Source organism: Alosa pseudoharengus, unplaced genomic scaffold (genome assembly GCF_046254945.1).
Source record: "Alosa pseudoharengus isolate Yale_2024_CS ecotype anadromous, Long Island Sound unplaced genomic scaffold, YU_APseudo_1.1 YU_APseudo_1.1_scf_2, whole genome shotgun sequence".
Classification (NCBI taxonomy): Eukaryota; Metazoa; Chordata; class Actinopteri; order Clupeiformes; family Clupeidae; genus Alosa; species Alosa pseudoharengus.
Genome location: NW_027468663.1, coordinates 51,057,062 through 51,070,875, shown reverse-complemented (window position 1 = coordinate 51,070,875; position 13,814 = coordinate 51,057,062). Strand labels below are relative to the sequence as shown.

The following is a 13,814-nucleotide window of genomic DNA, read 5'->3' as shown; positions in this document are numbered from 1 at the left end:
GCCTAGAAGACGATGTTGGGGGCATAAAACACTATCGAGCACTTCGCCCTGAATGTGGTATGGAGGCTGCAGCCAGTTGTGCCACAGCACACCCCGCACACTCACTTTTTTTTTTTTTTTTTATCTATTCACCAATCAGTCGAGCATTAGTGAGTATATCTAAGGGCAACAGATCAAACGAGAGAAGTCCTCGATAAAACCTAACAATTTAAATACAGAAGATAGATATCCCATCCCATACAGCAGGTTAGGGCACAGCACAAATATATCCAATACTTTTACTACTATAAATGATTAATAAGACTTTGGGTACAACTGAAGCTTTATGGTTCATAAATGTAATGTTACCTTTGTAAAACGTTCATGTAAAACACTTGAAATAAAAAAACTAAAATTATGTAAACATAAGAAATGTTTTGTTTATTGTAATTAATCCAGAACCACCACAGTGATGTCACAGACACAGCCAACCCTCTGTTGATGAAACTACAGATGATTTTCTTCAATAGCTAATTTCAGCTTAAGATAAAAGCTAGTAGGAAAATACAAGGATATTCAGACGTTTTATTGAAGATACTGGAGGGTGAAGGCAAATAGTACAACTGGTGTGGTCTACTGCCAAAACACAGGTATAGGGGAATAAATTATTTACACATTGGCTCTTATTTGCGGTACCAGATCTTAATTTTCTTCTCACGCTTGATCTTCCGCTGCAGCTGCAAGCAGCCATACAAAAGAGCCTCTGCAGTAGGTGGACAGCCTGAAATGAACAGTTAAAAACCCCAGTCAACACAAAATAATATCGACAAGGCAATATGGAGCATCTTATTCAAAGCAGACAAAAAGTGGATGCATATTTTATTTGTTACCTGGAACGTATATATCTACTGGAACAATGCGATCACATCCCCTCACAACAGAGTAGGAGTAGTGGTAATAGCCTCCTCCATTAGCACAGCTGAAATAAATAGAATATATTTTAAATTAACGGCAACAAGGAAAAAAATATTTACAATATGACTGTGATCTTCAAAAATCACTGCATCAATGCATAGTAAAATATTAAGATTATTAAAGATTGAAAAGGCGTATTTCTCTGAGAACTGCGCATATTTATAGTTTAAGTTTATGCAGAGTGTATTGAGAAGTAATACTGTGTGGACTTCAGAATAAGAACACACAAAATTCATCCAGTTAAAAGTGAAGTGTATTCTTCTAATAGAATACAGTTTGTGTCAGATTCAGAAAATATCTCAAGGTCCTCTAGCTGTCTTTTCGGTGTCTGCGCTTAAAAAGAATTCTGTATTCTGTTGGAAAACAAAAATTGTGCTCAGAGTCTGAGACATAAAAAAATTCCAGAAAAAATCAAAACGTTACTTCGGGAGCGAAAAGGGAAGGGGTGCCATTTCACAGGCTGCAAATATCAACAAACTTTCACCAGCATTAAGACTGACATTAAACTTAATGTCCTACAGAGTAAAAACACTCTGGTTTGGACTCCCATCCTGTATTCAAATGAAAGCAAACACAGGACAGAGGAACACAAAGAATCTAACAAAACACCAAGGAATCTCTATGCATGTCTGTCTGGCAGGGGTAAAACGGTACACAATCATCAATGTTAAAGTCACAGTTCGGTTAATTTTCGGTACAGTATGCCTGTAGGTACTGCTAACTTTTATTAACATAACTACAGTATATTAGCATAACCTATATTAGGGTATATTGCTGAGAACCCAAGTGAGTATCACGGGTGACGTTATCTGGGTGTGAAATGCTAAAGGTACCAGTAACAGACAACATTTAACAGATCTAAACCTCTCCAATATGGTGCGCGATTCCAATAGCAATGAGCCTGCAACCACAAAAATGGTAAAGGATGTTAACTTCTCCAATAAGGCACTGAATGCACTGTGAATTATGCATATCTATAAATAAAAGATCCCTGAGAATTCATGTCAGAATCACCGTCAATCATCTATTCAAATTCAAATATCTTATTGATGTTGAGATAAAATAATTTTAAGGCTAATTAAAGCACTTGTATAGTTTGAAACGTACCTTGGCGTATGGTGTGCTTGGGCGTCTAACAAGTACTAATGACCATGACCATGAGTCAGACCTTTTGTCAATTCAAAACAAGCCAGTGAACCAGAGTTATTCCCAGGGACAGAACAATTTGCAAAACGATAGCACACAAAAGCAAGGTCGCAAAAGCCATTCACATCAAAATTGACCCTAATCGGACCCTGGTCCAACCCAAGTTGAGAGGTGGGTTGCTAAGCAGGGGCAGACAACCCGGGTCAACCCTTTTAGACAGAATCACCCAGGGTTGATCGAGGCCTTGGTGTGAAAGGGGAATATTTTTTGCTGCTTCTCATGCCTCCTGGTTGAGAAGCTCAACCATTCAGTCACAGTACTTGAAAACAGATACATCATGTCATCTACAACAAAGGTTTTCTTTTAAGCAATTTACAATTTACAATTACTCCTTTACCTAAATAGCTAGCAACCCATCTTAAGTTCCATTGCTAGTGATTTCTAATTAAGGATTCACAGAAGTATTAAATAAACAAAGTCTAAAGTCGCAAAAAGACAGTTGGAAATTCATTCATTGCCCAACACTTCTCGCTTCCAAAGAGGAGATCACTTTAGCTTTGTCAAGACGCCTTGCATCTTATTTTGCCTGTAATCGCTGAATGTCATTCATGTTTCCTTGTCTCTCCCTCTCTGAATGCGGTGTAAATATATCATTGGGTCGCCAATAGACCTCTGAAGTTCGCCTACAAAAAAGTTCGCCCCTCTAAAAATCAGCCATCTTTGACATCCGGTATCTGGCGATTTTTCCTATGGGAAAATAACATGGGGATTTTGAATTATCGCACCTGTTAAACTCTCGCGGGGATGAAAAAGTCTGAAATGCAGACGTTTTCCCGAACACACTTTTGTCCTCTGCCTTCGAGTGGATACTGTGATCTCCGGTAAGTGAAGGCGGCACACTTAGATTTTTGCTACCCCAGAGCTAACTTGCCATAGGTAGTTAGCTTCAATTAACAACCGGATCTTCTTATATGGGCAAAGATGGCCGTTTTGGTTCTTTTTTTTGTAGGCAAACTTCAGAGGTCTATAGTCTTTTTCATAAGGATGATTTTTTTTTATTTATTTTTTTATCTGCACCGTTATGTCCAAGTTCCTGCTTAATGAATAAATTGAGCAACTGGACATAAAATTGTGTTGTTTTTCACACAGTCTGCACAGCGCTGAGAGACAGACACCACTACTATACGATTACAACATGGACCTCTGGATTCCTATGCAGAACAAGACCCCTTTTTTTTCTTGCTTCAGCCAGAAATTAAAAACACTCATACAACATAAAAGTTACAAGAACATTTCTTAGAGAGATATTTAGCATATTTTGTCATACATCTGTTTAAATGCAAATTAATAGGAAAATGGTCTCACCTCCCCATTGAAATCACATATCGGGGCTCCGGCATCTGGTCATACACCTATTTTCAAAACAAAAAAACAATTTCACAATCATTACGTTCAACAATGACTCATATCTTATCCTCACATGAGCCCTGTTATGTCCCAGCAAAAAAGGTTTGTTTGAAAACTCTCCTGAAACAATAAAGTAATGGGACTAGGGACTCTGTACCTAGGGCATTAAAAAGGTGTCATGGTGTGTGAACCACAAAAGAGGAGTGAGCACACAAGGTTTATAATCTTAACTATGAACTATCCTAGCTATGACTATTTGAAGTTTATCATCTTTGCTATGAACGATTTCTTAACCAGTGGCAGTTGCTAGCATGTGTTTATGACCTGGCCAAGCAGCACCCGGAAGGTTTCTACCCTTCTCCTGATACAAGTTGAATTGAATATATCATATCAGCAAGATAACTAAAGTTAGATAATTTATGCAAATGGACCTCTGCCATTTCAAACTAATTAAGGCTGTCTTAAGGTTTAAGAGCTAACTTAACTAACTGATATCCGTTTAAACTCCTATAATTAAGTGATTTCAAATGCATTATTTCGAACAATAGCCACTATAGCATAGCAAGTAACTTTAACTAAACAGCAATCAAGAAGCAGTTTTATACAAAGCCTAAAGTAAAGTTTACTGCCTAAACAAAATAAGAAACATGTTCACTTCAAGAGGGAATGGGGTATGAATCGGACATTCAATTCAGCCATCAGTGGGAAAAATCTCATGTTTGCTGCTATAAGCAAAGTTGACATCTTTTACTACTTTCTACTAGGCCTAGACATTAAAGAGAAAGAAACTTCTAGACAAATGTTGTATTTGAACATCTATAACTCAGCTATAATAGTTCGGCCAAACTCATTTGAAAAAAGCAAAAAACTTAAATACCTTACGCAGGGCAGGAGCCATTTTATTTGTGAGAGTCCCTGCAACAATCATGACATCAGCCTGTCGGGGGCTGGCTCTGAACACCACTCCAAAACGATCCATGTCATACCGAGGAGCAGCCATGTGCATCATCTCTACTGCACAGCACGCCAGGCCAAAGGTCATTGGCCACAAAGAGCTCTGTAAAACATACATACACCTTTGCGTTGTTCAACCATCTTAAGCTGGGTCCCATGTGTCTAATTTCCATTGTCATCTTGTCATCATACTCATACACTAGCCTATATACAGAGAGGGAGGGAGGGAGGGAGAGTGAGAATGAATTATGGTGCAAAATCATAATCACCGTTATGCATACTCACCCTACGAGCCCAGTTGACCAAGTCATCTAGTTTGGTGATAACATACTCCCCTTTATTGCTTGGTGCAGACGCTGGCTTGGCTGCCAAAGCTGTGCTTTTCTCCCTCACTGGAACCAAGCTAAACATGAAAAGATAAAGAGTGTATTTGTGCAATGGAATGCAATTCATCTTTACAACCTGCCAATTCAGAAGATGGCTATTTACCTGCTCTGGGGTAAAATGTGGTTCTTGTGCCCACAGAATACCGAAAGGTTAGAAGACCTGCGCGAAGATAAAGTTACGTTAAGAGTTATGATTCGCATTAGGAAACGCTTCTCCTATGTACCAGAAGACATTTGTTTCCAATTGCATGTTTGGGAAGTTTGCCTTACCTCGAGAAAGTCCCCAACCTGGAGAGACGAAAAACTACAACAAAAGAAGATGCACTTGAAGTGAACGTAATGATAAGTCAACACTGGTAATGCAAGAGTTAAATTAGCTATGAGCTAACGTTACTGGTCTACCATACTTTAACGTTACGTGTCAGTTGAGAGAAAAATAGTTCCAAGTGTGACCACGACAACGCTACTATTGAATTTACACCAACAACACAAAATCACCACACTCAAGCTGAAGTTATGTAAGGTGATGGTTAACAGTGCCACAACCCGCAACGCTAACGTTAGCTACCTGGCAAACTAGCATACGTGATACAAGGTCACACTTTAAAACAACCTTGAACAAAGATATGTGTTCATTAGTTACTAACTGACCATACATAGCTTAAAACAGATTCCTATACAGACATTTATATATAAAGTTACTGTTACAATGACGATAAAATGTGCAAATCAAGACAGACTGTTGATGTCCTCTTACCAAGCGCCTCCATGTTGGTTTTATGCTCAAACCTGTACGTAATATCCGGTTTTACGCAACTTGTACAGTCTGAGCATGTTCAACAAGACAGAGGCGGCAGAGAGAGGGGTGAAGCGGATCATCTTTGGAGGCGGCAGTGAAAGTAAAGCATATGGGTTAACCAATAGGCCACACACTGCATGTCAATTAATGTCGTTATTAATTTGGTTAGTTGTTAACTTGTATCACTCTCAGTATGTTAACTAGGCAATTACCCACCCTAATCTTGCTCATTGGAGAAGTAACCAGCTGGCAGCTGATACAGAGGATTTTCTATAGGGAGGGAAAGTGAAAACCAGCGCCCCAAGTGGTTGCGTTTCTATCGAAGAGCAGCTCCAATGTTAAGTCCCATAGACCTATTTAAAAAAAATACTATGAAGCCAAATCAGCGATCTTATCCACCAAAAATATTTTTCAGTGTCTATACAGTAATAATCTTCTAACTGTGAAAATGTCAGACCCTATTTTGCCTTATTTTAAAAAAAATCGAAATTGCTCCTTTTGTTTCATAAACGAACTACAAAAAAGCCACGTGACTTTACCCTTCGACGTTACTCACGGTAGCATGGTTTGTTTATTAGCCTGGTTAGCATTGCCACTTAACACTTACTGCCAGCTCTTCATGTGAGTAGAAGCACGACACCAGTTATCCAGACATAAAGGTTATCACCACGCGGTTTACATCACCTTCCGTTATTACAAAAATATGTAAGCCAGTTAAGCAAATTGCCGTATTGATCAGTTAGAGATTAAAGGGGTGGTTCAGGATTTTGGACCTAAGACCTCATTTCCAAGTAAGCAAGTGTGATATTTATCAGTGGAGACCGTTTTCAACACGTTTCATCCAGTCCTTCTAATTGCAGAGTTCGCAGGTGCTAGGCTAGCGCAAGTCAACGGTATGTGCTAGCCTGCCACTAAAGACAGTCTTACCCACTCTAAACTACACCTGAGGCAAATTCCAGACAATCGATGTAAATGTCTGTGTTGATAGAATAGTGTAAGAAATACAACTACCCTTGCATCGCGCAATAGTTATAATTTGGTCCCTGAAGTTGTTAGTAGTCATTTTGCAACTCAGCGGCGGACTGCTATTACCAAGGCTACTACTAGGTATCCCCATTGGAGTGCGCTTTATTGTTTACTTTTCAGCGCAGTACTACTAACCGGAGAAGTATAATTCCGCCGCTGCTAAGAAACTAGTCCCTCAAAATGTAATGCGATCGTTGAAATGCAAGGATAGAATAACGTTAGAAATAACACTATCAATACAGACATTTACATCGATAGTCTGGCGTTATAATTTATTTGCCTCGGGTGTACTTTGGAGTGGGTAAGACTGTTTTTAGTGGCAGGCTAGCACATACCGTTGACTTGCGCTAGCCTAGCACCTGCGAACTCTGCAATTAGAAGGACTGAATGAAACGTGTTGAAAACGGTCTCCACTGATAAATATCACACTTGCTTGCTTGGAAATGAGGTCCTATGTCCAAAATCCTGAACCACCCCTTTAAGCGCCCAAACCTGTGACGTCACATGCAACTGTAGTTTGTTATCACCATGTTACGACAAAAACTCAAAACAATTCAACTGATCCTAAAAATAAGGTATGACCACTTGAAGCAATAGAGGTGACCCCAGTGCCTAACATATGGAAGGCATTAAATTAAGATCCCAATGTGCACCGAGATATATTTGTTCTAAAAAAAAATCCCATCCCCTCCGCTAAACTCTAGGAACGCAACCACTAGATGGCGATGAGATTACTTTCCCTCCCTATTAGCCTACCCTCTGACCCCATCCATGAAACTTATAAAGAAAAAAAAAACTCTCTTTTGAAGTCAACCTGTCTTGCTCCTCCAGATGTAAAACAAAGCTAGGCCTACAAATTACTCAACTGATTTCTGCTTCTTTGCACTCTCTCTTCATTGCAATGTGTAAATAAAAGGCAGCCTATATTATATACAGGCATGAAAACGGGTCAGGGGTGAAAAAGGTGAGAAGGGCGCGCGAAGAGGGAAATGGCCGTTTCATAGCAAAACAAGCGCGATTGACATTGTTGCCAATAGTGCATAGCTTCCATGGAGTAAGTTGCCTGTTTTCTTTATAAAGAAAACAAACTACAAAATGACTAATTTTTACAAAAAAATACCTTTATTTCTTCTTTTTGGCTTGGGCCTAAGTGTGAAGGGGCCCACTTGCGCTGTTTGGCAACATGCTTCAGCCTGGCCCTCCTCTCCTCCTCAGTAATCTACATGAGTTTTCTTTCTTTATTTATTTCTTTGTGCCTGAAGTTATCAGACATTTCTGAAGATTTAATAGGCCTAATGGACATTCATAGTAGACTATTAGAATAAGTCTGAATAAGATAAGTCTGAATATTTGGACCAAACCAGGTAATAAATAAACTGGGTAGGGTAGACTAGGCTTTAATTTGTAAAATTGGTTTGAAATGTTTTAACCTGCAGCCTATAGGCTACTTACAGATTGTGACATTGTGCTAGTGTGTTTAACCAACCAATAAAGTTGTGTGAACAGTGTTCACATTACATGTTAAACCCTGTAGACACAGACTAGGCCTACTGATCAGGCCACTGAACGTTTCTTAAAAGACAGCATTACCCTGTCAAACACTGCTTTTGTCTCTGAACTCGACAAAACGCACCAGCCCAGTTTAGGAGCATTTAATTCAACTATTTCGTTATTCACATTAGCCTTTGCTATACTGATAAAGTAGACTATGCCAATTTGCTTCACCTTATGGCTCAAACTGCACGTATTCTTCATCAAATGAACTCGTTATGTCTATATTTCTGTCCAACATCGCTAACTTTAACAGCCTATGCTACGTTGCTACACCAATCTCAACGTCTTTTTCTGACAGAAGTTGAAAGTTTCAACTAGCCCACCTGTGACATCAATAAGCATTTCTCCTCGCCGGGTTCACATTCAACACACAACAGGGAGGCTATTCCAGCGCAAGCGTTCTGTTCGCGTTGCATCCGCGGCAAAAAAAATAGCTTCCGCTGTTTAATAGGTTAAATGCATAGGGGCTGCATTCACATAATCGTTGCTGGATCAGACAAGTTTTTAATTGGGCTCTTGTCTCACAACGCATCAAGATGCGTTCGCGTCTGAGCGTGATTTGTAAACTCAGTTGTAACCCCCCCCCCAATATTTTCTCATCGGATCTGCGCGAACCACGTAAGTCCCCTATTTTGGATTCAAAACGGCGAATTTCGCCGAAAGGTGAGGAGTTTTCATGCCTGTATATACTATATCAGTATTTATTTATTTCATTAGGCTATTGATTGAATTGACATTGTTGTTTAATATTGCTATTCTCCTTAATGTAGTCTTACCATTTTTTTTAATTTTCCTACCTACAACACACTGCACAGTGCGTATCATAGGGTGACTGGTGTCTACCAGAGACTTTCTAATGAGCAGGCAGCACTCAAAGAATCTCCCATAAAAGATGTATGGGGTTAGTTAGTAACGCAAACATGGCAGTCGTCTACACATATTCCGCCCCTTCCACATCGTGAATACATCGTGGCAATCATGTGTTGTGATCTCGCAGCTGGAGTGAGGTTGGTGTGTTGTGATTCGTGAAGTATTGCACACGCGCAATTCTACCTGAAATAGATGCCCGATAAGTGCCCAAAAAGCGTCGTAATATGGCCGCCGAGTGGAGAGACTCGCCTAAAAGGACTTTGGGCCTACATGTTTGTCCTTCCCATATACCATCTAAATTCATTTGAGGATACCAAGTTGTCTGATAAAAGTGGCAAATTGTTGCTTTATTTTCATGCAGTTTACTGCTTCAACACTGATAAAGACCACAAAAGGTAAAAAGTCTGTTGGCAAAAGATACAATCCATGTACAATTAGTGTTTCTTATCCATATCACAACATCAAGAAAAATATAAAACAGACTGACCCCATATGATGGAAATTTATAAATGAATATGCCTATTGACATCTATTGTAATATTTTGCAAACAATTAAAAATACGTTTTCATTTCACAACAACGGGCGTGACAACAGCTACCAAAAAATATGATAATAATAATAATAATAATAATAATACACACTGGCATCTGGTGTACCTGAACACTGTGAAAATAAATCAATCATTACCAAAGAAATCCCTTTTCAAGTAACTAATCTTGGAATGTCTAGATGCAAATTACATTAAAAATCTCTTTCCTACATTTACTTTTCCTTTATAAGTACATTTAGTGCTATTTGTGTACACTGGGGAAACTTAAATCTTCCTTTATGCCTAAAATACTGACACTAAACAAGACCTGTGCAGACACGTAACATTAATCGTGATACACTGGGAAAGGTTTTTAGGACAAAACGTCTTACACATAATAATTCAATAGTTAAAGGTTGTATCAGCGATTGCAGGGTAATGTCACTTCTGTTGACATTCAAACAAAATAGAGCTAGCTAGCTCGCTACTCCCTCCAGTGCAACTGAAACTCTCCTAAACGGGCATCTCGTCGGTGACTGGTTGGAACACTATTCATTTTGGTTTTGAGTGGTTGGTAGTGGTAGCACTGTTGCGGTCTATTGTTTTTGTGTACAGATCTCCGAGCCTAGGCTGCCTAAAGAGACATTTTTTTTTTGACAGCCTGCTTATGGGGCGGGCAGCTAGCGGATCGTGAGGAAAGATTAGATTAATGTGATCATTTATGTTTGGGCCTGCAATCGCTGACACAACCTTTAATAGATGACAATTAAAAGCCATCCATTTCTGACACACACACACACACACACACACACACACACACAATCTTCAGAACACCATGATGTAGAATTCCATGCACTTCACAGCCTTACTGTATGGTATAGCATCTGACTAAGCAGCTCTTTGGTCTGAATTGTGCAATTACACACATTCTGACATGAAACATTTAAATCACATTACTACATCTTATGGATGGTTGATATATGACTAAGTAAAGCACTTAAGTTCAATAACTGAGCAGGCAAATCCAAAAAAATAAACCATTCCACTAGTAATTCTGTCCTTCTTCTTGGTAACCTTGGTATCCTTCATCTTGGTATTCCTGAATACAACCATCAGTTTCTTGCCCATTCTCCTCCTTGTCGTCCTCACTTTTGGGGCAGTATTTGGGATTATAGATCTGTCGGCCTAATCCGAAGTTTTGTCCACTTTGGTTAGCTCCTTGGGCATAGCCCATCTGCAGAGACATTGTTGAGTTATCACACTTGTCAGTGCCAAGCTTCTGGTCATAGATGGCACGCCGGGTTCCTGGAGCGGTCATTCCCGCCTGCAAACAGATCAACTGATGTTATTTTGGCACAACAGGAACAAAAGCTGACATAACCTGAAAACTCTGCACGAATAGTCAACATATAGTGTTTCTACCATATCTGCAATGAAAGGGAAAGGCTAACCTGGCTGGCCCCTTTGTTGGTTCCCATTTGTAAGCTGATAGTTGAATTGTCCATAGGTGGAAGAATATGAGCTTTTGGATCATACAAATGCCTCCTGGTGCCATAAGCATTCATACCAGCTTGGCTAGCACACTTGTTTGTCCCCATCTGTAACCACAGACCAAATAAGTTTGGTCAACATGGTTAACAGTTTTATCAATTCATAAGAATGCTCATGGATCTCATCATACAGTACCTGCAGTCCGATGACACAATGACCAGCCTTCATCTTTTCTTCATTGAATCCTCGCTCATGTTTGTCTGCATACTTCACCCCAATGTCCACAGAGGTTTGTACTCCCTTAGTCTTGGCCTAACAGCATATACATGTACACTAAAACATTGTGTAATCTTTATAAGCAATTCCAGCTGTTTAAAGTTAAAAGTTTAAAGAGGTTTTACCATGCCAGCAAGGGCCAAGAGAGTCGTCTGAACTTGGGTCATGTTTCCACTCTCAAACAGATCATTAGCTTCAAATATATCATGAGGCTTCAATCCATACACTGTAATCGCTTTAATGAAGTTGGTCAAGTTCTCGAGCTTTAGTAAGACACAAAAAAATCTGAGTTTCAATGATAAAGTCAATATTTTAAAACAGATGTCTGATGTCCCCCAGTCTACCTAAGTGCACATTCCAATTAACATATAGGGTATTGGCTCCTGAAACTGATAGATGCAAATGTTAGGTTTACCTGATGCCAATTCTGGGTTGAATTGTTGACCTTTTTTACAGATCCAGGCTGGAGCTTGTTGATGAGTCTAGTTGCAAGAACATTTTGAGAATTTTGAGGACAAACAAGGACAGCTTGCTTTCAACAAAATGTTCATAGACTATAGGCCTACTCACTCGCATAATATGACGCCATTCTTTAAACCCTTCTGAAAGTCCTCCCCAATAGATTCTCCAGTTACATCCTCAATCCAAATCCGCAACTCCTCTTCTCTCTGGGGGTCATACTTTTGTGCAATCTTGAAAAAAAAGAAGCCAAGGGGAGGAGCATAACAGGGGCTTTTAAATGCTACAGCCACAAATATCATTCCGTTTAAAAAGATTGATTGTGCACATTCATAACGTCTATCCAACACAAATTCAAGTTTGCCCATAACTAGGCTACTGAATATATTATGTCATGTTGCAGTGCAATTTGAAAAACCCCATCAATGAAGACATCTTTCAATTTATGAAGTAGCCTAAGTTGAGGCCGCAGGGTTTAACACATCGCCTACGACGAACCTCCAAGTTGTGAAGTTAGACAAACGAATCAGTGTTAGTCTGAGTACCTCAAACAGGACTGTGATCCAGTTAATATTTTGATTGCATGACCTTTGCATTCAGGGTATTTAACTGCATGCAGAGATGTCCAAAACTGCCACAACCTAAACCAGCTGATGCTCTTAAGGCCTACTCGAAGAATCTGAAGGTTCGTGCTGTTCCATAGGAATTTTGAGCTTAATGAAAGCCAACGCCCATGCTTTTTCGTTACTGATAAAACAACTGTACAAAGTAATATTACAATGACAAAACAGAAGAAGGATATGAGCAAATCGAAGCCTATTCACCTGGAAACGTAGACGGTTAGTTAGCCTACTGCATTACTTTAAATCACCCTCGAAGATGCAAAAAAAAAAAAAAATAGGCCTACCCTAAAACTTTTATGAGGCAACGTATTTTTTTCTCATTAGGCCTAATCCTACTTTGTCATGTTATCCAGTGCTGCATACCTCCACTACTGATAACACAAGAAACCACTGGTTCAAATTCCCAATACCACTTACCCTACTCTTGACTTCCGCGGACAATCCATATGCTGGACCTTTGTTGAACTGAGAGCTAGTCATTTTCTCACTGAAATGTTCAACAGGCAACGAAAACACTCACTGTAGCCTATATGCCCACAGAACGGATGTAAGCCAATCTATTGCTTTAGAAACAATATATCCAACCCCAAATGTCTAAACTTCAGGTACCTCCTCTTTCTGGCTTCCAATCACAGGTCTCGTATGGAAAGTTGATCTATGCGTAAATCGATAGAGGCTCCTCCTCTCTTTTCTCTTGGCTGTGATTGATATCAAAAAGTCCATATATGGAATGGAAGTCCCAAATTCCTCTACAGAGGGAGTATCCCTCCGTTTTGTTGGTGGAATTCCTCGTGCCAGACGTGCTGTATAGTCGAGGAATGTTGAGTCACATTTGGGGTAAAAAGGATGTGCTGATGTAACCAAAATTGAATGTTCCACTATTAGCCCACCAGTCTGCTGAAAAGTTATTGACACTGATGACAAAAATATTCACATGCAGTGTGCCAGTAAAACAAAGTAGCCTAACCTACATGATGCAGTAGGCTAGACATGTATGTAAATGTAAATCAGGTTTCTAGGCCAAGTATACTTACGTATACAAGGGCATTTATCCCGTGAATTAACACACAGTGAGGTGAAGCACACAGGTCTTGCTCAAGGGCACTGCAGCCATTCCTAAATCTGACAATGTACCTGCTGTGAACATTATTTGGCCTACTACAGGCTAGTGGCGTAGCCCATTAATGAAAACTACTCGCTCTTCGTCAGCCCTACTGTTAAAACGGCTGGTCATAGGGCTACCATACATAACCTTGTGCCACAGACTGTCATAATTTAGAGTGAGTAGCCTAGGTTTGGGTGATAACCTTTTTGGCACCCACTAGACGGCTCTTACATG

The 13,814-nt window shown here is 39.7% G+C and overlaps 2 protein-coding genes across 2 annotated transcripts; both read right to left on the bottom strand.

Annotated features, from left to right (window-relative positions):
- Window positions 1-550: 550 nt before the first annotated feature.
- On the bottom strand, window positions 551-5,666 carry LOC143134801 (NADH-quinone oxidoreductase subunit B 2-like). The gene is made up of 8 exons (XM_076295457.1): window positions 5,605-5,666; window positions 5,118-5,151; window positions 4,951-5,007; window positions 4,747-4,864; window positions 4,385-4,564; window positions 3,466-3,512; window positions 870-958; window positions 551-760 (listed from the first exon to the last, which is right to left on the bottom strand). The coding sequence occupies exons 1-8, from the start codon at window positions 5,615-5,617 to the stop codon at window positions 663-665; spliced, it is 636 nt and encodes a 211-aa protein (XP_076151572.1). The 5' UTR covers window positions 5,618-5,666; the 3' UTR covers window positions 551-662.
- A 3,748-nt stretch (window positions 5,667-9,414) lies between these two features.
- cnn2 (calponin 2) lies at window positions 9,415-13,051 on the bottom strand. Its single transcript, XM_076295451.1, has 7 exons — window positions 12,893-13,051; window positions 11,964-12,085; window positions 11,809-11,875; window positions 11,519-11,656; window positions 11,313-11,429; window positions 11,078-11,224; window positions 9,415-10,950 (listed from the first exon to the last, which is right to left on the bottom strand). Exons 1-7 carry the CDS (start codon window positions 12,953-12,955, stop codon window positions 10,672-10,674), a joined length of 933 nt encoding a protein of 310 aa, XP_076151566.1. The 5' UTR covers window positions 12,956-13,051; the 3' UTR covers window positions 9,415-10,671.
- Window positions 13,052-13,814: the final 763 nt, after the last annotated feature.

What these genes read in the sequence shown, in the direction of transcription:
- LOC143134801 (XM_076295457.1), bottom strand. An exon ending in TATGTGATTTCAATGGGGAG is followed by an intron (nt 959 to 3,465) that starts GTGAGACCATTT and finishes TATTTATTTCAG; the next exon opens with CTGTGCTAATGGAGGAGGCT. An exon ending in AGTAGATATATACGTTCCAG is followed by an intron (nt 761 to 869) that starts GTAACAAATAAA and finishes TGTTCATTTCAG; the next exon opens with GCTGTCCACCTACTGCAGAG.
- cnn2 (XM_076295451.1), bottom strand. Translation starts at nt 12,955, where the DNA reads ATGACTAGCTCTCAGTTCAACAAAGGTCCAGCATATGGATTGTCCGCG. An exon ending in TCTTGGCCCTTGCTGGCATG is followed by an intron (nt 11,430 to 11,518) that starts GTAAAACCTCTT and finishes ATATGCTGTTAG; the next exon opens with GCCAAGACTAAGGGAGTACA. An exon ending in CCAACAAAGGGGCCAGCCAG is followed by an intron (nt 10,951 to 11,077) that starts GTTAGCCTTTCC and finishes ATCTGTTTGCAG; the next exon opens with GCGGGAATGACCGCTCCAGG.